Raw genomic sequence first — 26416 nt, 5'->3', positions numbered from 1 at the left:
ATGGCGGAGACCCTGAGCCCCTGCACCCCACGGGGCCAGTGTCAGGCCAACATGGGCGCCAACACCTCGTCGGGCAGCGTGGATGCCAACGCCTCCTCGGCTGCCTCCGTGCTGGTGGGCGGCAGCACGTGGAGGGGCCGGGAGCCCTTCTCCATCTTCACCGTCCTCATCCTCACCCTGCTGGTGCTCCTGACCGTGGCCACCTTCCTCTGGAACCTGCTGGTGCTGGCGACCATCCTGCGAGTGAAGGCTTTCCACCGGGTGCCCCACAACCTCGTGGCCTCCACAGCGGTGTCAGACGTGCTGGTGGCAGCCCTGGTGATGCCGCTGAGCTTGGTGAAGGAGCTGTCGGCCGGGAGGCGGTGGCGGCTGGGCCGGGAGCTGTGCCTCGTGTGGGTCTGCTTCGATGTGCTGTGCTGCACTGCCAGCATCTGGAACGTGACCGCCATCGCCCTGGACCGCTACTGGTCCATCACTCGCCATCTGGAGTACACGCTGCTCACCCGCCGCCGCATCTCCAACGTCATGATTGCCCTCACCTGGGCGCTCTCCGCAGCCATCTCCCTCGCCCCCCTCTTCGGCTGGGGGGAGACCTACAGCCCTGAGCAGGAGCGCTGTCAGGTCAGCCAGGAGCCATCCTACACCATCGTCTCCACCAGTGGGGCTTTCTACCTGCCCCTCTGCGTGGTGCTCTTCGTCTACTGGAAGATCTACAAGGCGGCCAGGTTCCGTGTGGGGGGCCGCAGGAGGAACGCTGTGGCGCCCCTGCCTGAGGCTGCCCAGGTAAGGGTGGGGGACAGGGAGGAGAGCTCCCACTGCCTCCCGCAGGCACCTGCACTCCTGCTTCTCATCTGCTCCCAGCCATCACCCCTGCATGGGTGGCTTTGGCGCAGCGAGAAGACTTGAGACGTGCCCTGGGGCTCTCACATGAATTTAGCTCTGTAACAGACAGGACGTAAGTGGTAATTAGCCAGTCAACAAGCGCCATTCTTGGAGAAGAGTTTTATTCTCATTTTTTTTCTTAAGTGTGCCATAAGAGTAAGTGAGAGGTGCATTCACTGCCAGTCTGGAGAGCCATTTAAAAATCATCTCTTTAGTCTGAATTTGCCATTCCTTGGGGCTTTTTCCTTTTTATTTTTTTACAGAGATGTTGGGGTAAACAAAGACGTAAACAGATGCCTAGGTCATGTATGGAGTAAAAGCATGCACATTTATCTACCAGCACAGACTTCGTGTGGGATCTATCAGTGTCTGAATAGATTTTAATAAGCAAATTACACACTTTTGGGCTATTTTGCCTTTAATACTGGGAACATACTGCTCACTGCATAGTATTGAAGCAATGAATTGTTTCTATTTTAAAATCACCAGCTCTCTTAAAAAACACGTCCTCCTCCTCCTCCTTATCCCAAACATTGCCTGTAATCCCGCAAAGCCCTCGTCATGTGGGAGGTCTCATTAATTTCAGGGCTACACCTAGCTGACAGGAAAGCTGTGTCCCTGCAGAAGGGTTGGGTTTGGCCCCTTGCGTCCCGTTAAGTCAGGCTCTCTGCATGACGACACTGTCACCCACGCCATGTCGCCAAGGTGCTCAGTAGTGCTGTCTGTAAACTCTCTCTGCTTTCTGTCACATACTCTTACTCTCACTCCTACCTGTGGAAATGATTCTTTATAGTATGTTTTTGTGATTGCATGTTGTACTTGCTAAGTCCAGTTCTTTCCCAATAACAAAAGATGAGCTGTGTGGATGTTACAGAGAGATACCTAAAGAGACATGGAACATTTCTGTTCAGCTGGGGCTAATCCTGCAGAGCCTCACTCCTCTGCTAAATCCCTCTAACTTTGATTTGGAGTCATAGTAGGAAACATGTTATTATGGTAACAAATAAAAGTCTGTAGGTTGTGACCCCTGATTCTAGCCAGAGATGACAGAACTGGCGATTAAAAATTGCAGATTTGGATCGTAATGTCTTGAAGACGTTTTTAATATAAATTGATTTATGAAGCTCTCTTCTATGCAAAAGCATAAAATGTGTTAGAAAAGATCAGCATGTCTCCTCTAGTGGCATTCTTTTTTTTTCCTACAGCCTTCATCCCAGGTTTGCACCAAATTTCTTTCCAAGTTGTTGTAAGTATGATGAACGCATTGCTTGGAGTTAATGTATAATCTTTCCAAGCACAACAGCTAACTGAATCTTTGTAGTGGTATTGCATGCTTTATCCTTTCCATACATACATACTCCACACGACTAGTTGTTTGGAATCTAAAATCTGGGAAGCTAAATGAGCTGAGGCATTGCTGCTTTAAGTTTTAACCTACACAGCGGCACGTTGTTGGTATGTCAGCTGTAACATGAAAAATGTCTGGCTCCTAATTGTCATAGTTCTGTCTGCAAAAGCCCTTGTGTGGGCACAGCTAGGCTGGCAGGTAAGTGCTTTTGCTGATGCAGTGTCTGGGAGCTGGTTTAGGCTATACTGACAAAGGAGCTCTTGTCAGTGTGAGCTGAAGGGGTTGCCAGTATAGCTGTTACTGCAATACCAGCAAGTGCTCAAGCCAGCAGTTCTTCATCTTTCTTATACCTGCAGTGATGGACATATTGACTTCTCCTTTTATAACAGTGATTCTTGAATCTGCAGTTGGTATATAGTGGCAACCTTCCCCATTATCCCAGCAGCTTTGTTTGCTGGCTTAAATAAAAAGAATTTTGTGATGCACATGCAAACCTTTACTGATCATCAATGATCAGTAAATGATCAAATGAGGAAGAGTTTCTTCTTGTGGTTTACCAGTCGGTTTAGCACAGCATAGATTTCATCCCCGTGCAGAATATACTGTTCCAAATCATTTCAATCCATTTGTACATCACTCCTTTCACATGTACATCTCTAATAGCATCAGATATATCCTTGTAAAGATGCACCTGGTCAATGATCAACGTGCACACGTGTACATTAAATGAACCCATGGATCAAGGGAGCTGGCATTCAGGATGCATTTCTTCTCAGTTTTCTTTCTAAGAGACTGAGACTTACTCACTGACTTTCATCCTGATCCCATTTAAGCTTACAGAAGCAGGGTCCGTCGTGTCCACAGGAACACAATTCTCTCCAGAGAATTCTGGAGAAGAATCTTCAGATGCGATGTTTTCCTTTTGTCACTGTTACTCTGGGTGTGAAGTGCTCTCTACATCTATGTCAGGTCTCACCCCAGCTGCCTTCCACTAGTTGATCTGAGTAACATCAGAGGGGCTTTCAGCAGCCAATGCCAAAGGCTGGAGGTGAGTAGCCACAGCAGTGATCCCTGCTGGGAGAGACATCTGTGTTGCACTCTGGAATTAGCTGACAGGTAGTGCTAAGTTGGAACTGCGTGCCGGGGCTGTGGTTTATGGCCTGAGGTATACCCAGCAGTGTGGCTGGTTAATGCTAGCACGTTAATTTAAAGAGGAAAAGATTTGAGGTCATAGTACTCACAAGCCAGTAGAAATGCTGTAAAGAAACTGATGCACTAAGTGGAACAATTATGATGATACCTTGATGTTTTTGTAGAGTGTTTTTCAGCCAACAGAGCCAGGTGCCAGTGTGCTTTGAAGGTTGCCACTGTGTATATCTACATATATATACACACACAGAGAAAGGGCAGAAGCTTCCCCATATCCAACAGAGCTAGTGCCAGCTGGCTCCAAGTCAGACCCGCCACTGGCCAAGGCCGAGCCCATCAGCAACGGTGGTAGCGCCTCCGGGATAACATAGTTAAGAAGGGGAAAAAGTTACTGCACAACAGCAATTGCAGCCAGAGAGAGGAGTGAGAATATGTGAGAGAAACAACTCTGCAGACACCAAGGTCAGTGAAGAAGGAGGGGGAGGATGTGCTCCAAGTGCTGGAGCAGAGATTCCCCTGCAGCCTGTGGTGAAGACCATGGTGAGGTAGGCTGTCCCCTTGCAGCCCATGGAGGTCCACGGTGGAGCAGATATCCACCTGCAGCCCATGAAGGACCCTATGCTGGAGCAGGTGGATCTGCCCAAAGGAGGCTGTGGTCCTGTGGGAAGACCGCAGTGGAGCAGGCTCCTGGCAGGACATGTGGCCTCGTGGAGAAAGGAGCCCGCACTGGAGCAGGTTTGCTGGCAGGACTTGTGACCCTGCAGGGACCCATGCTGGAGCAGTCTGTTCCTGAAGGACTGCACCCCGTAGAAAGGATCCACACTGGAGCAGTTCATGAAGAACTGCAGCCTGTGGGAAGGACTCACGTTGGAGAAGTTCGTGGAGGACTGTCTCCTGTGGGAGAGACCCCACGCTGGAGCAGGGGAAGAGTGTGAGGAGTCCTGCTCCTGAGGAGGAAGGAGCGGCAGAGACAGCGTGTGATGAAATGACCGAAACCCCCATTCCCTGTACCCCTGCGCTACTGGTGGGGAGGAGGTTGGGAAAATCAGGAGTGAAGTTGAGCTTGGGAAGAAGGGAGGGGTGGGGGGGGAGGTGTTTTAAGATTTGGGTTTTATTTCTCATTATCCTACTCTGATTTGATTGGTAATAAATTAAATTCATTTTCCCCAAGTCGAGTCTGTTTTGCCCGTGACAGTAACTGCTGAGTGATCTCCCTGTCCTTATCTCGACCCATGAGCCTTTCATTATATTTTCTCATATTTTCTCTCCCCCTGTCCAGCTGAGGAGAGGAGTGATAGAGTGGCTTGGGTGGGCACCTGGCATCCAGCCGGGGTCAACCCACCACACAGGGTCAGGATTAAATTTCCATGTAAGGAGTTACAAATCAAGTTCCATTGATGGTTGGGTTTTTTTTGGTGTTTTTTTTTTTTCTTTCTTCCCTCTCAAAATACCTTGTATATGAGTAATTAGGCCTGATCCCAACCTTATCAGTTTTGTGAGAGTCCTTCCCACCACTTAATCTCAGGCCCCAGAGCTCCAACGGTGCAGTGTTGTTTTGCACCTTGGGCCCATTCAGCCTCTCCAACCCATGTAACCAGTCAGGGTAATATGGGAAAGAAAACAGACTCTCCTTCTCTGAAGGAGAAGAGATGGGTCAGGAAACGAAGTGCAACTGTCCAGAAGAGTGGCAGAAGATGTCAGATAGGAGAAGGGTGAGGCAGGAAGCGAAGTGGAATGGCTAGTGATTTCCTGGGAGAAATGCAGAGCTATTCCTGCTTGCAGCAGAAGAAAATCCTGTGAGAGAAAGCAGGTGTTCTTTTCCCTATCAGATGTACTTTTTGTCACATTGGTGGAGCATCCAAGATAGTGTAGACATTCCTATGTTTTGATCCTTCGCTGTGCATTTCGGTTTCTTGTGTTCTTGTTCAAAGAGCAAGAAGCATGCCAAAGCTGCCCTGAGGCAGTAATGGTCTTTGCTGAATCACACTGTAATAGGCAAAACTCTCCATTTGTGGTAGTGTGCCAGATTTGATTGATGTTTCTCATCTTTACTGTTGTTTTGTGATTGCAGACCCTGGAGGTACAGTACAAACACATAGACAGTACCTGCCACGAAGGACCAGTAACAATAATCATTAAAGCTCTAAGGAACATTTTAAATCAAGGGATTTCATCAGAAGCTCCTTGGAGGCATGTTTTTTTATAACACTGCTAGGAACACGGGAATTGGGAACATACAGCTCTAGGAATATACAGCCATTCAGTAGTAGTAATTTAGTGGGGTCAGACAAATAACAGAGAACTGTAAGTGCCGATCAATGTACAAAAGAATGAATTCCGAAACTAAAACCAAAATCCTTTGTGTCTGTAGAAGAATTTGTACTCGAGAGCTCTTCTCCTTCATTTAACTCTCTTTATGATACTCTCACTGGAAAGCAGTAGTCTCTGCACTTCTCAGAGCCTGTTGTCCTGGAAATAGCTGATTCCATGAATTCAGAACCTAAATCTGGCCTCAGCCAGCTTTCATACAGCTTCCAAGGCTTAAATGCTTGTGTAAGTCCTGTTGAAGGCACAGGCTAAAGGACCTTGCCGAGCAGGGATACTAGTTACCTTTTCAAGAACATTTTGTGTATCCTTTTCAAAGGATTTCTTACAGAAAAGTGAGCAAAATATCTCCGGTCTGCCAGGGATATTTACACAGTTTACCTAATGAAAGGTTCCATTAAAGATTCCATTATTTTTCCTAAAGAACCAGCCTGCTATTTGCACTTTTATTATTATTAGTGTTATTACGACATTATTCAGAATTCCCAGGCAGAACTACTAAAAAATAACTGAAAAAACAACTATGACAACAAAGAAGGTAGAAATTATGTAGATAAGACAACTGCTGCCCTCTAATTTACAAAAAATACCATGATCCATTTTCACTTGCTGTTTACTGTTCAGAGGCGGGATCTAACAACCAGTGGAGTTTGTGGAAACTCCTTTGATTTCAGTAGGAGCCTGACTGGGCTGTAAATGCGTGCTTCATTAGGGAAAACACTTGAGGACTGTGGTATCATCTACCAAAATTAATTAAATAACTTTGCTCACAATATGAAATTAAGTGATGGAAGAGCCACTACTAGTAAATTCTGCAGTTCAGGCACAAGCCTTCTAAAACCTGATGTACCAAAAAGGCTCTGATTTGATGATGGCACGCTGCAAGCTCTATCTTTTGAGTAAGAGTTAAAGGTTAAATATAGCACCAAACTATGCCCGATGCTAGTGACAAAGTCCTTCGTGTGGCTCTTCCCAAGAGGCATACTTATGTAGCTATTCCTCAGACATAATCTTTCAGGGTTGCTTGTCACAAATTTGTCTTCGTGTCATACATTCATCCCTTTCTGCAGAGCATGATTAAGGATGTGCAGAGCAAGTCCTTCTGCAGACAAATGGTGTGATCCTTGCTACATGAGGGGTGTCCCATTTTAATTGTCAGGACAGATGTGGTTTTCATTTTCCTCCATTATTTGCCTGCGCCCATAATCTGCTGCTCTCCCATTCTGTAGCCATGTCTCATGACTGAGGGTGAAGACAGGGATATCCATCTTGAAGAGTGATTGTCTAGCCACTGCCAGTGCTTCCCTCTCTGAGTTGCTGCGCTCATATTAAGTAGCAGCCCTCCATCTATTACAAAGCTTGCACAAAGGTAGCATATGCACGTGGAATATGTAGCTAATTTAACAACAAACCATCTCTGGAGTGGTGTCAAAGTCTTGCAGTGCCCATGAATTACCACTTAGGCAAATTTTAGAGCCTCAGGTTGCATCCTTAAACTGTTTATTTTATTGCACTGTCTTTATAACTGTAGTGCCTAGAACTTTAACTCGCAGATACTTTAATATTCAGATTAAAATCAAAAGGAGTATCTTTTTCTGGTTAGACCCTAAGCACACTAATAACTTGTGCCCAGAACCTGTTTGCCCCAGTCTCGCTGCTATCTGGAGCTCTGTGCAGTACTCACTGCACAGATGAATGTCTTGCCCTTAGCGAGAGAGGAGACAAGAAGCACCGTCGGCAGCCTGGAGTAGCTGACATTTTCTCCTCTCTTGTGTAACTTCTGTTGAAGCCAGAGTTTGAACTGAAGGTTGATTGAGGTGTTTTTCTGGCAATGGAGTAGTTTTTGTGAGAATACCAAGTAGATCTGGGTGAAATAAAGGACAGGTGACAGAAGGGAGAAAATGAGGACAAGAAAATGCTGCTTCTCCAGCAAAGCTTTTCTTTGATTACTACCAGAGTATTTTATAAGCTAATTCAAAATGGTGGCACAGTGCCTGAGGGTATGGGATTTCAGGTGCATCCTTATGCTCCCATTGTCATCTACGGTGTTGGCACTGTGACCAGGCTGCAGCTGGTGCGATACACTGCTCTGTCCCTCAGCAGGAGGGAGAAGTGCCTGTGATGAGATAGCCTCTGTCAAGGAAGAGCAGAAGGCGCCCGAGTTCTGTCTTTCATAAAGGACTCTCCTTGATGGATTTACTTTCCACTGAAATATTTCCAAAGCATTCAATTTTATTTCAGGTATTTATGGGTTTTGGGGGTAATGAAAAACCAGCGTTTTCCAAAGATCAGACACGTTCCTTAAAACTTTCTTCTAACTGAAAATTTCTTTCATTAAAAAAGGTTCTGATGGAAAAATTCTGCAAATTTAGCTGAGTTTTTTGGGGTATGCTCTGTCCCTCCTGCAGAACAAGTGGTAGGGCCAAGCTCCTGCACCCACCAGGGATGGGATTTTGAGCTTTGCATCCAAGCAGCTAGGCTGAAGGAAATAGCCTTATATCTTGTAGTCGATGGGCGGGCATGTGTTGCAGGTCCCTCCCTAATACCTTGGGTAAATGACCCCAAGGGCCTCCAACGGAATGAAATTCATTTACAGTTCAGGCCTGAGAAACACTAAATGTCAGGTGGCAGGGTAGAAGGGTCTGCGGAAGGCACATGCCTTCGTTAGCCTTCCTTAACAGCCTGCTTTCCCACTAGGTATCAAGGCATCCAGTAAAATAAACTGAAAAAGAATGCCTACAACACACATGGCATCAGTCACTCTTTATTTAGCTTTGTCAGTCACACTCAGCAGCTTTTCCAACATAATGAGATGTCTGGTAATTTTGGCACTCTGGGGTATTTTCTTTTAGCATGGAGGGAACGGAGTTGGGGCCTTTTGTGGTAGGTGCACAGATGTCGTGCTGTCATTTAAAAGTAATACTTCACTCAAACAAATTGTCTTGGTAAGAATCCATGTTTGCTTTTGTTTTGAGGTGAAGGAAGCTTCACATGAACCACAGATGGTGTTTACAGCTCGTCGTGCAGCTATCACTTTCCAGACAGATGGAGAAACATGGAGAGAACAGAAAGAGAGAAAAGCAGCTCTGATGGTTGGCATCTTAATTGGAGTTTTTGTACTGTGCTGGATCCCTTTCTTCATCACAGAATTAATAAGTCCCCTCTGTTCCTGCAACATCCCACCTGTCTGGAAAAGCATCTTTCTTTGGCTTGGCTACTCCAATTCTTTCTTTAATCCTCTCATTTATACAGCATTTAACAAAAATTACAACAACGCCTTCAAGAACCTTTTTGTAAAGCAGAGGTAAAAGGGGACACAGAGGAGACAATGATTCTTGTATTGCATAACAGAGATTTCTTGAGGGAAACATGCCGGTGATATGTACAGTTTTCATGCACAAGAGCTACTTGAGAGGATTTAGGAACAATGAAAGAGAAGATGGAAGATGTTTGGATATAAACCTACTGACACTTTACAGTTCCCCCTTGGAAATATATATATGCTGCTCCAGAGTTTGGCAAAGAACGTCGAAGCAGTGAATACCTCCTGCTTGCTCTTTGAATCACCATGGGTTAAGGTCTGCAAGCGAAGCGCTGCACGTGTCTAGCACCATGACTGTCAAATCTAACTGGACTGATCTCATCTCACCAGCTACAGGTGCCATTCTGTAGCGCTCTCATCATTAGCGAAGGCATCAGTGGGAACTGCTAATTGAGCAATACTGAAATGTTTGTGATACGGGCAGGATGCTGGCTTCACGTTTGAGATTTATTTGGAAGGGAATAAACAAGCTGTATTCAATCAGTTGTTGAATTGATGTGAAATTAAAATGGATGACTAAGCAGCTAAAAACCACGCCCTAGGATGATTGAAGGGCTGCGAGTTCTCTAGCAAGCAGCAGTCCTTGATGAGCAGTCTTGCCGAAATACAAGTCAGTTATGTACCCTGGGGTTAAGTGACATTTTAGAGACAAGTGTAAAATTATTCAGAGCTACTGAGAATGTGCTTGCACCCGCTTGCACAGGAGGAGGATCTAGTGTAGTTTTCACCTGGCTTGTACTCTCTCACTCCTCAGGGCTCAGGCTCTCCCTGTTTTCTGAAACCCAGGTGAGCTCAGGGTAGACACCCGATACCTCCAAGTGCAGGGGGACTGTATGCACTATTATGGCATGCTACCATAAAACTCAGCGTGCCTTTGTGTTACAGACACCAAACATGCTGTATTCAATCACCAGGTTTGCTGACAGCAATATGTGGCCGCTTGTCAGTGGTAGGTGAGTATCTGGCACTGCACTGTCTGGGTTCCTTGCACCATGAACATTGTGCTTATCCCCCTACCTGAGTGAAGTCCACAATTTGTCAGCTTGCATCAACTTTCCCCTACTGTAAGAAAGGTATTGATGCCATCAGGTCTAGAGTGACTCCAAAAACTCCAAAGTGACTCAAAACCAAGCCTTAAATTTTTTTTCCATGATCTAACAAACACCCCTGTCCCAACAATATATACATAAATAAGTGAAAAGGTAAGTATTTCCATGCATACTGCCCAGTCTCTCTCCATATTTGTTCCTCTAGTGGGCTTTACTTCCTCCCGCTCCCTGAGAGGGAATGCTGACAGCATCTCTGAGTACTTCTAGCATGGCAGCTTTTTACTGACAGAGTCCCAGCATCCTCTCCCATCTCTTCCTAAAGCTTCTTTAGGTACTGTAAGGGCAAAACATCATAGCTCTGATGGGCCCGGGCAACATCACAACTCCTCTTGAAGCTGAGGTTTAACCTTTTACACTGCCTTTCTCTGCCAGTTTTGTGTTTTCTACTGCTTAAGCAACCCTTTGATTTAAGGTGTACCCTCAGGCAAACACCACAAAACTGCACAGAAAGACTAAAAGTCACAAATTTCAGCTCCAGCAACACTACACCACTGGCATCTTGATCTCACTGCAGTGCATCGCACTCAGCCTCATCTGTGACAGTTACCAAGCTCACGGGCATCGCACCAACGCAAGTGCTGACCGCGAAGCTCCTACCAAAGTCTTGGTATCCTGGTAGTTTCTCACAGGCAACGGCAGCTAGGTGTATTTCCGTCAGCTAGGGACTGACGTACTTAACAGCCACGTCAGAGAGGTATTATCAAGTAGCTTGTGTATTCTGAAAAACAAGAAAATGATGCAGCTTTTACTTGCTTAACTTTAAAGCAGAATTTACTGCAGTGCAGCCTGAAACAATTCATGTACCTGGTGAGGTCAAATTGCGCTTAATGTCAGGTCTATGGGAAACTCAGACCAAGGCAAGTTCCAGCTCCTTTCTAAATAAGCAATTTAAACAAATGCTGTCACAGCGCACATCCCTCCAGTTCCTTGTGAGAACTGCCTGGCCTCATCTCACTAGCACGGCACTGCAGCACTTCGCACCCTGCAGTACTGTGAAATTCCCTGTGACCTGCTGTGTCTGCAGCCACAGCCACCTGTATACCTTATATACCTGCAGAGGATGCTTCTCCTCTCAATTAGAAAGAAATTTTAATAACCTAGAATTTTAAAAAGTCATTAGACAGTGGCTCAGATTTTTAAATGCCAACTTAAGTTACTTTCCCTTGTGAATCTCAATTTGCCTGCATATCAAATAGCTACAGTTCAAACTAGTGGTTGGAGGCTTTATTAAACCAGAAGGAAGACACATATATAAGAGTTACTAAAACCTGCAGGCCTTATTCAGAACCATTGATGAATTTTTCAAGTGAATTGAATTTTTCACCTAAGATAGTCACTGCTCTAAAAACCTTAAAATCCAAACAGATGACATGGAAGGAGAAAATGAAGAGGTCATCTTAAGCTGGTTGTTGATGAGCATACAAATCTCCTGAAGTTTCCAATAATCACACTATGGCCAAATTTTAGTGCCTGTAAGACCAGGAGTTACTAGCATGCAGATCTAATACCAACCCTGCTGCACTGAAGTTAAGGCCCATCACAGTCTGTGGCTGCAGCAGCAGAGATATTTGTTCCAACTGTAGGTGCCAGCTGACTGGAGGAACACCAGGCTCTGGTTCTGGTGTGGGAACCTGTCCAAGTAGCAACACAGATTTTGAAGGTACGTTTTACCATGGCTTGGCATCTGCAACTTGAGAAAACACCATAAAGCCAGAAGAGCACCGTGCAGTTCAGTGTAGCTGTACAAGGCACTGGTATCACTGCAAATGCTGAAGATGAAGCAGGGCTACCTTCAGCGAGCTTGAGAACTGGTATCAGGGCTACCGCTATAGCATACAGCGTAGCCCTCCACCTCCTCAGAGATGAATTTAGCTTCCTCAGGAGGGGAATCTTAACCTCTGTAATTTTACTGTGAGAAGTTCTCAAGATAACCAGTTTAGTGCTCTGCCCACCCAAGCATCTGTGACAGCAGTGAGTTGTTACAGAATGACAGGCTTCCACTGAACGCAGCCTGGCTTCACACTCACCCAGAGGCGACGAGAAACAAGCGGAGCATTCATTTCACTACAGTCCAGTTTTAGAAAGCTCCTAATAAGATCAGCTTCCCACGCTGGCTCTGTGCATGTCTGCGTTTAGAAGAGCAGCAGCACATACTCATGATTTAAAATCCTAAATTTTAATCACATGGAATCTGAGCTTAGTATGGGGGGAAGAAATACATTATCTGGGGTTATGGCCTAATGTGCTACATGCTGCTTCCTGCCCAAAGCCAGAAGAGGCACTACCTTCCCCTGCCCTTCTGCACAGCAAGCACAGCCTTTTACCCATGTATCTGTGTGCCAAACCCAGTAACTCGGTGCAACGGGAGTGTAAGTGTTGAATAATCATCAACCTTGATTGAAAACAGTTGGATCTGTGGATATTTTTCTACCTCCCTTGGTACTTTACTTCTGTGATTAATTACTCTCATTATTAAAACTTGCGACTTTATTTTAATTGAAAAAAAGAGGAAACCGTAAAATCAGGCAGGCAAGCATTCCTCTTTCTGGCACTTTGAGCATTAGAGTTAGATCTTATGTTATTACTGTGCTGTTATCCTTGGCTTCAAGATGGACCAAAGAAAATACAGAAGATATAACTCCCATGTGAACCAAGATAAATGATACAGTATCTTGAATATCCAAATAGAAAAAAAATAAAATCAGCTATTCTAAAGAAACATCACTTGGCAGTGCTTAGACATATGGTCATTCATTTCCCCAAACAGAAGTTACCAAGTTGGAGTACACAGGTCATGTCCGCTTGTACACAGCAGACTACTGGTTTTATTTCCTGACACTGAATCTCTTCCTAGAAAAACTCACTGGAGACTATTGCTCAGCAGAAAAGCATTGCTGTGCCCTGCAGCAAGGCTCTGAGAACCCTGCAGCTAAACTGCAATTAAGGCCTTGGTTTCCTGTGCTGTTGGAATCCACAGATTGTGCAGAAATCGAAGAGCTTTGGAAGATGAATGTGAATCAAAAATGCTAACAACTTTTGACGCTCCTCCTCGCTCCATGAAACTCACATTCATGCTACAGCTCCCACAATGAAAGCTCTTCAGTAACTTCTTATTGTACCCGGTAGCTCCTGATCTTTCAGCCGTACTTCAGTCTCTGCTTCTATATAGCTGGTTTACATGTGAATTCCCAAGCAATTCCTACATGAAGATTGATGTAAGAAGAAACTAAAGGTTTCGACCTAGCAACACACGTTGACAAACCCCTGTGAGCAGCACCTCATAAGCTAGTCTGTACCACAGTCACCAAGACACTAGGTATGAGCAGCAGCTGATTATAGGAACGTGCTGCTGGGTGCCAAGTGGCCACCAACCCTGCCTGATGAGTTGGGTGAAGGGGCAGCGCCTGCCTCAAGCTCCAGGGACCAAGGCCGCAGCAGCTCTGATGCCAGCTGGCTGAGGTGGCGTAGGCGGCAGCCGTGGCTGTGTAGACACTGCATGAATAAACAGGCTTGTGTTCATAAAGTTTTTTATCTAAAGACTATCCTAAGAGTATGTCATCCACCACCCAAACGAGTAAGATCTGTATATCGCCTTGTACATCTGCCCTACTTACACACATAATTTAGCAAAGCTGGTGCTAAGGAGGTGGGCGTACCAGCAAAGCACAGATCTCCAGCTGCCTGTTTTGCTGAGCACCAGCAGCTACACAAACTGCGACCTAAAAGTAGTAATACCCTTTCTCTTGTGCAAATATTCTTATGTTTCTAAAGAAATTTCAGCGAAGTTTTGCTATCTATCTCCTATATGGCTGGGTATACCTGTACCATAGCATCCCTGGAGAATAAAGAGTGCAACGTGCTACTTTGTCATACAGAAAAATACTGCATGTCATACATTTCTCCCCCATCAAATACTGTTTGGTTCAGGAACCTACACACTAAGGTCACACTTCAATAAGCAGGTTTTTCATGAAATAAAGAGGAAAAAGGGAAGAAACCTTAAAGAAAATATTAGTCACATTTTAACTTACCTTCCAAGACTTGCTTTTATTCAAATCAATAGTGACTTGGTGCAGTATTGCATTCGTTTTGATATACTGTAACAAAAAGATTGTCTGGATTTTGTCATGCTTGGATTAGGTGTATGTCACTGATTTCACTCTCAAAAGATATTTTACAAGGGCACCTGTGGAACTGCATTTAAAGAAAGCTGTCACAGTCTAAAAGGTAAGTGTATGCCTTAAGTACAGAGACTGTCTCAGCTTCTGAAACAAAGAGCAGACTACCTTACAGCAGTTCATTCATCAGCATTTCAAAATAATTAATTTATTGAAATGCAAATTAAAGCTCTGAGTAGGTTCTATCAAATAAAAAAAGAAGTTTTGATATAAGTCCTGTAAATGTTATTCTACAAGCCTGGTAATACCAAATGAATTCACAGCAAGATCTTTCTCTGTGAACAGTCAAAGAAATCCAGCAATGCTGAGGGAAACCTCTGAGAAACTCTTAGCTCCTCCTTTGCAACCAGCTGAAACAGAGAATTAAGACAGATTCTGCTTGCTACAGGTTTGTATAGCCCTTTGCGTACACGCATCTACACTCTCAGAATTTAGTGCCTCAGCTGCAGAGCTCCAATCGCCAAACTGTGGGCATTAAAAATATTTCTAATTCTGTAGATGAAAAAAATCAATAATTATACAAAAAGACCTTAAATCTCCATCAAAGTCATGGTACACATTGAAGCGTACTGACTTAAAGGAAATAACTACTTTAAAAGCATGGCTCTCCGTTCTTTGAAAACTCGTCTTAGAAGTTACCTCCTGACACTGCCCTTCATTTCGACAAATAGCTGTCATAATTTTACTGGAAGCCAAATTTAACTCAGTTGTTTCTGTTTAGCAGGATTGTCATGTTTATAGTGTCAAAGGATCTTGGATACGGTTCCAAAAAATTACCTTCCCGTGAGTAGCCACAGCATGATGTGTACTTGTTCCTCCATACTACAACTGCCTGATGTAATGGTTAAGCCTGACAGTCACCAAGTTAAGCAGGAGGAGGAACGAAGTTGGCTGTTTGTAGATGTGCCTCTTTCATTTTGATTCGTCCCCAGGTATGAGAAGAAATGGTACCCCCAACATACCACCACCTGCGACAGAAAGCAAGGAACAGCCAACGTAACTTTTTCCGTACCTCTCCAGCTTCTTTCCTCTCGCTTTCACAGTGGAGTCTGAAAGCAAAGATAGTGCCCGTCTGCCCTGGATTTCAATCTATTGTAGAAAGATATTGAGTTGTTACAGTAAATTATAATCTGGACTCTGATTTTATGAGCAATAACTGGATCTTCACAAACCCCACATCTACATCTTAATCAAAATCACTAGCTCCTAGCCAGAGCAATGGAACTAATGTTTGTTATATTCCATGGTGAAGTTTCCAGGTTACCATGTTTGTAACAGATAAGCATGAAGTTTAATGTTATACTAACAAATAATCACATCATTTATTTTACATGTAAGATCATTACTTACCCTATATCATAGGAAATTTTGCTTGATACTAAATCAATTTTGATGAAAATCATAAAACCCAAATTGAAATGTCCATTCAAGTTATTTTTTTTAGAAATGCATGGTATGCAAATACATCACACCTTGAACTCACAAACGGTTATCTTGGTGCCAAAGTTAAGTTATTCAATTTACAAATTAGAAATAAAGAGAATTATAATTTTTATAGAGGACAAAGTTTGTAGACATAAATAATGTCTCATACTATCAAAGCTGAATAGAGAAAATCTGCAAGTAGCATTTAATGGAAATTTCCTTCTTTGAAGGAACTCTGAATGTAATGTCGCCTTCATTATTTCACTAGCTCTAGAAGACTGACTTTTTGCATACATACAAGAGAAGCAGCCTGTATATATTCAGTCACTAACTAGTGTGGGGGAGTAAGGTACAAGCTGGCTCAATAGAAAGGCTTGCTTTCTCTTTGTACTGAAGGAACAGGAAAAGTGTTCCAGGTTGTCACAAAAACAGTCTCGTTTATGAGAAGGTACATCTCATTGAACCTCATCTACCCCAGTTCTGGTAGCTCACTGCATTTTACCTGGACAGAACATCAACAATCTCCTTATGCAAGGCTTAACAAATGCCTACGCTTCTCCATTTTCAATGCTACCGAGTTTGCATAAATTCACATGCTAGTATCAAACCTTCCACTGTATTCAAAAGGAGTGGAATCAGGTATTGTAGTAGGAGGAACTTGCACCGTCTCCACTGAAAATTCTGTATCTTAAGCGGGTGCCTGTGGAAGACAAATACAACCTTCCATGGGCCTCCTTTGCATATGCCAGGTTTGATATTTTATGCCGAATACCAAAACACCAAGCTTACCAAAAGCAGCAAGAGAACCAAAATGTTACCGATTGCCATGTGACACATGAAAACATCCTTAGGAGTGAGTATTGACACAATCCATCTTTTAATGCACTCATAATTCAAAAGCATATTAAGGCTTCTAAAGCAAGTGCCACCTTAAAAACATAATAGCAGAAGGTCACTGGGTTCCAAACATTCTTTATTTTATATTCGCTGCCACAGAACGTAATCAAACAGCACTGTCATCAGCGTTACTGGGGGAAAAAGAATGTGGGTTTTCTTCTCCTGAAGATGTGATGTACATTAACAAACCAGTCCAAAATCCTGATGTTAAGTAGAAAAAGCAACTGTCTGAATTATAAAATACTGTATATACAGATATAAAAATGTTTCAGAAAGTGTTCCACAAAGTTTCTAAACTTTCAAGGGTAAATCTTCAGCAGGGTAAATAGGTTGTTGTCTTCAAAGGTGAGCATCAGTTCATTGGAGCAGAATGTCTGAATCTTTATCTTCCTATATTACAGGTGATACAGACTTTGATTTTCATCCCAGCCAGGGATAACACGATGGTCCTAGTGATTTAGGTGTTTTTTCTTGGAGTATTAATTTAACAAGCACACTCTCTATATATAAAAATTAAATTTCAAATAAATTTATACAACAGCTAGACTTTATAAAAATATAGATCTATAATTTTACACCAGGAATTATCCAAGGTAATTTTCCATTTTCTTACGTCTTAACCATTAGAAATTAATTTTTATCCTTTGGAATCTTATCTATGGCTAGAGTGTAAATTAAAATAATGTGAAGTTATTAGCTGGTGAAGAGAGTTTCAAGAATCTCATTCTGTGGGGTTTTTTTTGCCAAAATTAACAAACCACTGCATTCTGCAGTGCTCATCTTGTGGTACTGGACATATTACACAGTACATACCTACTTATTCCACAATCTTGACCTAATTCAGTGTTAAAACCCAAATAAAAAAAACCAAACATCCCCATTGTCCTTACTGGGGGAAAAAAACAAACCCAAATAAATAAAATTAGACAATATTTCTATTTTGCTGTACTGTGTTAACTCTTTACTGTGTAGTGGAGGCAATAATGAATAATACAGCCATGTGATGAAGGAATGTAAAACTGAATACATACTGGGGAAAAAAACCAGACTTTTACAGCTGTGTGTATATATATATATTTTTATATATATATCTCTATATATCTACATTGCAGTTATAACTGTCACCTCACAAAAGAGATTCAATGGACTGAACAATCATCTATAAACTTCACGGGCTGGAATTCTTCAGGAAGAACTAGCTTTCAGCTTGGACAGCAGCATTTCATTCTTACGGCATTCCTGTTAACAGAAAGCAAACAGATACAGAGGTAGTTGCTCTTAACTCTACCAGTTATATCTTCACATCAGCAAAACTAAACCCTTCTATTTTTGAAAGATCGCCAAAATCCATAGTCTGGAGTGAGTGATGAGTTGAAAATAATTCTGATTCATACATAATGTTATTCCAATGGTAATAGTCATTAAACCTTATGACATTCAAGCCAAAAGGAATGCTGCTTGACCATTGTCTAAAGTTGCTACAAGTAGCTAATGCAAATCCACCTTTTTACTTATAAATTGAATAAATCCAAAATTGAAATTACTTTTAGGTGATCTGTAACTTCATAAGACTGTTTGCAAAAAAAGTCAGTGTTCAGGGAACAACTCTAGATCAAGAAATATATTTACATAAGTACATACCACCTGTTTTCAACACCACAACCATGACTTCATTTATTTTTAAGGATAGCAAGGTTGAGTAGAAGGTCCCTCACAAGACAGTGGAAGAAAAATGGCTTATTTATGCTTCCACCAAAAAAAAAAAATAAATCCACCTGACTTCTGCAACTATGACATAAAATTCTGTATGTCAGAAAAGTAGCTGAATAGTCCCTGTCATTCTCTCAGAGTACGTTGTCCAAAACAGTAAGGAACTGTCTCAGGACAAAGCAGGACAAATTACAGAACCATGTTTTTCCTCAAACATCTGAAGCCAAATGACAATTTTGCCTGGCAGCATTACTTTGTCATTCATTATCATGGAGACAATAATTAACAGAAGCACATTGTGATGAAAAGCTTGGGAAAGGCTAAATCAATGAAGTGCTTTCACAGTGGTTAGAAAACAAGGCTGGTTCCTAAAGGTATTTACAGCTATTGAGACTCTGGATTCCCTCCCGTATTCACACACATTTCCACAACCCTCTTTGCTCCAATACCTAACTGCCTAACCATAGATCTTCAAGAGAATCCATCTGGAAATCCAAATATACAGCTTGCTCGGTAACAAATTAATCCTTCCCCCGTAACATGGAGAGGTACTAGTCTATCAGTGAAAAAAAATATTTCCAAAATCAAATTCAAGTCCAAGAATCACGTGGAGATAACCACCAAAACATATCGTGAACACGGTGTGATAAGCATCATATTAGGAACTCTTGTGCATACATTAATGCACAAGTCAAGCCAAAATGGGTCACTGAACACTTGCCAGTTTACATTAGCAAAAACGTTCTTACCTCTTTAAATTCTTTCACTGTTTTAAAGTAAAGCCTCTGTTTCTCTAGAAGCTCTAAGTATTCATCATTCAACTGGTCTCTTCGCATTTTGTTTTCTTGCTTCTTCTTTTCCATCTGTTGGTATACAGGAAGGAACAGAGGTCATACACTGTATAAGGAATACACACACACACATATATACTGTATAACGAACAACTATCTATAATAGACAATGGGAGACAGATGCTTCATAAATGATACACCTGGCTTGTGCTTTAAATGCAATGAACATCTAGGCCAGCTCTTAAAAAAAAAAATTAAAAAGTTAATGCTTAAGTCTCAGTACCAGCGGCACTATAGGTAGCATTCAGAATTAAACTAAGGTTCACATCTCTGCAAGCCAGGAATCTTGCTCACTGAACAGTCCTACCTCAACGATGACACAGTTAAATTAATTAACAAGAGAAAAAAAGAAAAAAAAAAAAAGAAGGTTTTTGTTGCACCACTGAGATCTTGATTTGGTTGTTTATGTTAGTTGTATCAAATGGGGAGAGCAGGAGACACCTTTGCCTACCTATGCAATGCTGTACTTAATACCCATATATTAGAAATCTCTTTGCTCTTTGTGCCAAAGTTGTGACAAACATAAGACCCTAAACGTGAAGAGGATTGGTTCTTATTAACAGAACAGACCGTCTTCCTCTCAGTGGTAGTTCTAATGAAGCTCTTCCATCACAGCATCACAGACAAGTTTGCTGCTAGTCTAAAAATTTTCCCTCCCTCTGGTGCTAGGGCACAACCACATTAAAAAAGCCCTACTGTATTCCTCTCCCCAAAATCTATTTTTGCATTCTCTCTGACAGGCTTTCACCTCCTAAATTTTGACAGGGAAAATTGCAATTCCAAAAACTGCACGAATCCCCTAAAGCCCAAACAAGCAGGTAATTCCACAGCAGCAGAACTTGCTGCATTTCTAGATTTACCTGTCAACATTGATCTTACCGATTCTTATGCCTAGAAGGAGTGAGCAGATCCCAAACTTCCCCTGAGTATGAACACTGCCAGCAAGGTACATGTCCTTTACAAAGCCAGCTGCTGTCCAAGACATCAGGGAACCTCTCCTAACATAACTTATCAGGGCCAGCAGGTTTTTAAAGTTATGCTTGAGAACGGAAAAAGCATCAAATGCATTAATGCAGAAAAAAGCATTATCACATGCGCCCCATTCCTTTAGGATGAGGCTAAAAGCAGCACTCCTAAAACATCTAGGAACTAGATCCTTGTGAAGAGGTAAGGCCCTATTACTATCCTTTGATAAATTGCTTCCTTTAAGCATGACCATGACAAATCTCTCTACACACTCCTCTCAGTAGAAACTGGCCTGAGTAGAAAGTCTTATGAATATCTGTTATCACACTGAAATGCTTGTTTGCAAGTTACTCATTCTTGGTAACAAGTATGTCTGATTTCTCCTTAGGCCTCTTATTACCATGCAGTTACAATATTATGGGCTTTGAAAACCAGAATTTCTCTTCAGGTATAAGGTCTTCAGGGCTGTACAGAAAACAACTAAAGTGGATGTACTTTAAGAGCGAATCGGGAAACTGACTGTGAGCACTTCTAATGCACTGCAGACAGAAGTCAAACAGAGAAGACTAACCCATCACAGGGATGAATAACCCTTGCAGCGTACAACTAGCCTGTCTGCTGAAAAAGTCATCCAACAGACATTTCCTAGGTGAAGAATAAGAAAACCTTCCCTTTTGCTGCAGAGCTGTTCCCCAAGGAACTATGTGAATTATTAAAACTCTCTTAGCATCCATTTGTTATTAGTATCTTCACTGGCATTGAGAAATCAACTATTAGAAGGTACCAAATAATTATCTACTCCAACACCAACAATCAGGTTTTTTCTGTAAAGCAAGATAAGCTTAGCCTTTTCATTGAGAAACTTGTTTTTCTCTCCATTAGTTGTAACTGCCCACCTCCTGCTGATTCCAGACACCTACACCTAGGAAGGAAATGTTACTTGTGAACTCTCTCACAACACACCAATGGCCAAACTGCCAGTGCAGAAATACAGCACAAGTGACGTGAGTTGCCATTGCTTTCAGCAACCAGAGATGCCGAAACTGTATTTTGCCCCCAAATAATGAGCCATCTGACATGATAGCTCCCATCCACTTCCTTATCTGTACATGAAGCAGCTGAAACTTTTGATTCCATTTGAGAATATAGTAAGAGAGTCCAGACTGATTTTATGGACTTCAAAGATTTAACAGTTCAATTGCAAGAGCCTGCAGTAAGTCACAGCAGAGCGCTCAGTCTTGCTTTCACATCCTTGCGTGTGCTGTGCTGTTACCCATTTCTGTGTGCATAATGGAGAATAAGACAGAAAACAAAACACTGAACTCCTGGACAGTTTCAATTTTGGGCAGTTGCCTGCTGCAGCAACTAAAATAATGTCGTTCTTCCAAAAGAAAGAAATGTAACTATCTTCAAGCTCATCTTCACTAGTCAGAATTGCACTCTTCTAAAGTATTTTCATCATCTCAATTTGATGCTGAGTCACTCATTATGTCAACAGCCTTGAAGACAGAAAGATGACCAATACATAAACCACCAATATCACTATTCTTTATGCTGTCATTTTGTCCTCTCTGAAAATAAGAAGTCAAGCAAATAAAAATAATTCATTGCAAAAAAAAGCAATGAACTAGCCACCTCTTCGAACACAGCAGTCTACAGTAAAATGTCAGATATTTTTATAGTAGAGTTTATTAGTGCAAAAGAGCTTTATTACAGCTTGAGTTGCATCCCGTTCTGTTTTTTCTATATACATGCCTATCATATTTTGTACTTGGTTTCTATTTAGCTATCGAGATAAAATAGCCCAGCACCTGGACAGACTTGCATTTTCAGTTTTTTTTTTTTCATTTTCATTTCAGAATTTCATTTTCAGACAGACATTTTCAGTACACATACTAGTATATCATGATTTACAGTCTATCATACTTCCTTTTAAACTCAAATAAAGAACAGCTATAATCCACTACCAATAATTTTCTGGCTCTATAGAAAAAAGAATCTCAAAACCCCTTTATGTGACTTAGGAAAATATGAATATGTTCACATATGAAAATAAAAGATTAAAACAACACAATAGCTACAAGTTAGTAACTATCATTATCAAGAAGTACTTAAGCCTACCCCCATTGTATGCAAATATATCTGTTGACAGCTTTACTTGGAGCCACTGTTGGACCTCATGCTTGCATTGCCCCAAGACCACTTAACACAAGTCCACTGAGCCCCCAAATGTTACCAGAAGCAGTTTTGTCTTCTCTGAATGAGCACTGGGGCTTTGCTCACTCACAAACCCCTTTCACTTGTGATGTGGACACAAAACACATCAGCAATGCTGAGTCTTTTCTAAATCAGGTTAAAAACAAAAACAACAAAAAAAAACACCCGAGTGGATTCAACGAAGTGTCAGATGAGCACTGCGACTGGGACAAGGGAACCTGTTGGCTGGGACTGTGAGGTGCTGCTGACTCTCTTCAGCACCAGAAAGCAGCTTCAATCAGCTCCAGCTGCCTCAGAAACTGTGCCTGAGACATCAATCTGACTGTGCCCATGCAATCCAAATGGAAGAATTCTGACTTCAGTGACATACAGCTGCTTAAAGCATCTAATTTACTACACTGCCAATGACAAAGTTAAGGGGTATAAGCTTCCCACCTGGAGAGGTGTTATAATACCTCTGTTCTACTCTGTTCTACTCTATTCATTAACATTTCAGCGGTGAGCAGTTTCTCATGGATGTGAAAGCAAATAACACTTGTTAGTTGCTTGCTTAATTTGCACCTCATGTAACGGATTTCTCCATGCACAGTATTATCCAAGAGGTTTTTCTGAAATAATTCCCAGGTTCTAGCAAAGAAAGTGAGAAGAGTCTCAGACCTTCATTCGATTCTGCTTGATGCCTTCTACAATCTGCTCCATCTGCCGTAAAAACTGCTCACGAGAACCAGAAGATGCCATTGCTCTGGAAAGAAAAAAGAAAACAACTGACAGGGACGTGGGACACTGTGTCTCATCTACAGTTGTCTGGTGTATTTACCTGTGGTCCAAGAATTCACATTGCTTAGTGTCCTATGCAAAAATTCATCTTTCTAATCACTGATGTCAGGTAATGGTGCAGCTCTTCAGCTGGTATAAACTATCAAAGACATGGGAAGAGAGACCACAGAGCTCATCACCGGTGTTCTCCCTGTCGGTTCAAGTCTGTTCCTTTCTCTCATGTGTTGTACAGAAATAAATTGCTATTAACTAACCAAAAGCACAAACTTTTAAGAAAAGCATCTGTTGTGAATGTTACGAAGGCGAGTAGAAGCCTAAGATCAGTAAACATTCTAAAAAATAATTTCACGCCCCAATAGGGAAAGCCCAGCAGTAATTTTAGGCTTGTAACATATCTTAAACAGATTAAGAAAAATAAACCAAAGAAAACACAATCCCCTCCCCACAACCACCCAACAAAATAAAAAAATCCAACTCCCAGCTGTCCATTACAGCATTGGTTTCTACGTCTGGACAGAATCAAAAAGGATCTCATCACTAGGCAAAACAGATCTACAATCCCTGCTGCAAGGGAAAACATCTGAAATACTTAATTCCTGGGTTTTGTTGTCATTGAAAGCTTTGGATATCCCAATATGGAAAAAAAAAAAATCATTAAAAAATCAAAACTTCTGACCAAACACAAAAGGACACAAGTGTATAAAAGCAAGTAGAGATAATTAATTACTCTGGGGAAAAAAAAAAGATGACTAATTTTCACAACAAAATTATAAAAAGAATATAATAGGAAGAATTGCTTAAAACTATTAAATAGCCATCTCCTTCCCCATGACTCCTACTGAACAGTACCGCTGTGACAAAATTCACACTGGACTTTTTTTTCCTGAAGTAAAAAAAAAACTTGGAAAAAAATAAATGCCAGCTGCATCACAGTCTGATATTTGACCTCAAACTTCCAAGGGAAACATGATTTTACCTAAACACTTCACACTTCATCAAAACATTTAAATACAGAGTTAATCTATAATAAACATGTCTGAAATATGTCCCAGTCTAATGTTTTGTACATAACGTAATCACCACAACTTCACAAAATGGAGAGAAATATTTAAATTAATGCCAGGAAAATTATGACTGAATAGTTTCTTTCCACAACTGCAACTGAAGAGCCAGATATTAAAAACATACGTTGGCTATAAAAGTTAGGTAATTCCAAGTCTTTGACTCCCCAAACATTGGTTTAAACAGAATTAATAAACTATTTTATACAACAGTTTTAGTTCATAAAAAATTCTAACAAATTTTTAGACTCTATAACTCATGCCTGCTCTCATTTTTTCAACGAACCATGATACTCATTACAATTATCAAAAGAAAAATTGACCATTACTTACTGATGAAAGTTGTCATGAATAGAATTCAGTAAGTTAACCTGTGAATTAGGAAAAAAGAAAAATAAAAAGAAGAAAATAAGAAGAAAATATATATTTGTCCTTTCTGGTATGAGTTTTCATGAACAATAAAATGAAATTCAAGTTAAAAAAATTGACTATATAGATGTTGCCCTGACAAGCAGTCAGCTGTATGAAAATCACCACGAGCTTTCTTTTTGAAGAGAAACCATGATCCCTCTGTACCAGTAAAATCTATCCCAGTGGAGGAGCCTCAGAAAGCAGAAGCAAGTCCTGGACCACAACTCAGATTTTTAGTTTTACTGATACCCAGTTATACCGCTGAGAATTTTCCAGCATGATGACTTTCCAAACTAAAGCAATGAAGTAAAACGGTGTATACATGTGCTCAACACATGCTGAAACTTGACATATAAGTAACATACATGTACTTATTCAGCACTCGCAGTGACGGTGCACAAGCATATGTTGTGGCTATGTTAGATCTGCACAATTAGTCTAACTTGTAGTGATAAAGCAGAACAAACACTTTCACTTACGCATACCCCTGACTATGCCTGCAAGCCAGACAGGATAGCAAATGAAGAAATACCTTTAAAAAAAAACCCCACCAAACAAAAACAAACCCAAGCAATAATCCCCCACCCTCAAACAAAAAACCCCTAACTTTATTAACAGTACCGCAGACGCTAGCTTTGAAGCTATTAGCAGCACAGCTCTGTCAAGAAGCTGCAACTTCGCTCACCAGCCTAAGCAGAGCATTGCATCAGCAAAAAAAAACTACAGCAAAAAAACAACCACCCAACAAAAAACTCCCCCAAAACCCCCTCACTTTTGCTTCTGAGACTGGAACCAGTATCTCCATACTACACTGTGAAGACTCACCACGCAGTGCAGGAACAGCAGGTGAATTTCTGCACTGCTTTCATGGTGCAGATGAGTTTTACAGGTTTCCAAACAAGCCATGCATTGTTACTTGCTTTGCTTATATGTATTTTACAGGCTGTTAAAAGATGAACTTCTAAAAAGTACGGAATGGCATCTCACATGCATGGCTTCTGTAAGATACTAACACTGCACTGCATCAAGACAGAAATAGAAATTTATACCAATACCACAGGAATATTTTGTTGCTCTTGGTACAAACTCCCTCAAATAATTAAACTATATATTGAATATAGTGAATATAGTGAGAGTGCTGATGTGTTACATTACAAACAGTAGAATCAGTGTATAAACCCCAAAAGTCAAAGATGTTATGAAAAAATAAATTTAAAAGCATTTTAAAAATGAATCTTTCACAAAGTATGATTAAGATATCAACCATATTCACAGAATATGGCAGAACTATAACCTTTATAGCCAAAATTCCACTGTATAACAATTCCTGCTATTGTTATTTTAAAGCTCAGCGTATTGGGGGGAGAAAGGTAAAAAAGCTGGGAGGGGTGAGGGGAGAAAAAGCACAAGCATATTCCAGAAATCTCTGTGAGGCACAGACACCAAAGGCATCTTTATACATTACCAGACAATATTTACTTGCTGAAACCTTGGTTCTAGTATTAAAAGCAACACAAGGAAACCTGAACTATACTGTACACGTAACAAAGTTAAGACTGCAACAGAAGACGTTCAGACGTCTGTCTCTTGTGATCGACATCAAGATAAAAGCAACCCTTGATCAATTTATTTTTCTTTTGAAATCATATCCATGTAAGTGAAGCTTGGAACTGAAGAGGAAAAAAAAAAAAGCAACCAAGCAAAACCCCCCAAAAAGGCATTGAATTATATTGGCAAGAGTAGTCCCAATGTATACAACAATGAAATACATCTGCTCTGTATTATGTC

At 41.5% G+C, this 26416-nt stretch overlaps 2 protein-coding genes across 2 annotated transcripts in view; one reads left to right on the top strand and one right to left on the bottom strand.

The window, feature by feature from the left end:
- LOC137667402 (5-hydroxytryptamine receptor 5A-like) lies at positions 1-9012 on the top strand. Its single transcript, XM_068408138.1, has 2 exons — positions 1-783; positions 8680-9012. Exons 1-2 carry the CDS (start codon positions 1-3, stop codon positions 9010-9012), a joined length of 1116 nt encoding a protein of 371 aa, XP_068264239.1.
- Positions 9013-16694: 7682 nt separating this feature from the next.
- The window catches only part of CCDC93 (coiled-coil domain containing 93), a 49195-nt gene continuing 39473 nt past the window's right edge, over positions 16695-26416 (bottom strand). The window contains exons 20-23 of the mRNA XM_068407675.1: positions 24551-24588; positions 23037-23121; positions 19095-19208; positions 16695-17874 (exon numbers count right to left, since the gene is read on the bottom strand). Of these exons, the coding sequence (XP_068263776.1) occupies positions 17821-17874; positions 19095-19208; positions 23037-23121; positions 24551-24588 (291 nt within the window). The 3' untranslated portion in view covers positions 16695-17820. The remainder of the gene's footprint in view (positions 17875-19094; positions 19209-23036; positions 23122-24550; positions 24589-26416) is intronic.

The sequence above is a fragment of the Nyctibius grandis genome, chromosome 9, assembly GCF_013368605.1.
Source record: "Nyctibius grandis isolate bNycGra1 chromosome 9, bNycGra1.pri, whole genome shotgun sequence".
NCBI lineage: Eukaryota > Metazoa > Chordata > Aves > Nyctibiiformes > Nyctibiidae > Nyctibius > Nyctibius grandis.
Note: the sequence above shows the minus strand (reverse complement) of the source record. Positions and strands in the feature narration are given on the sequence as shown.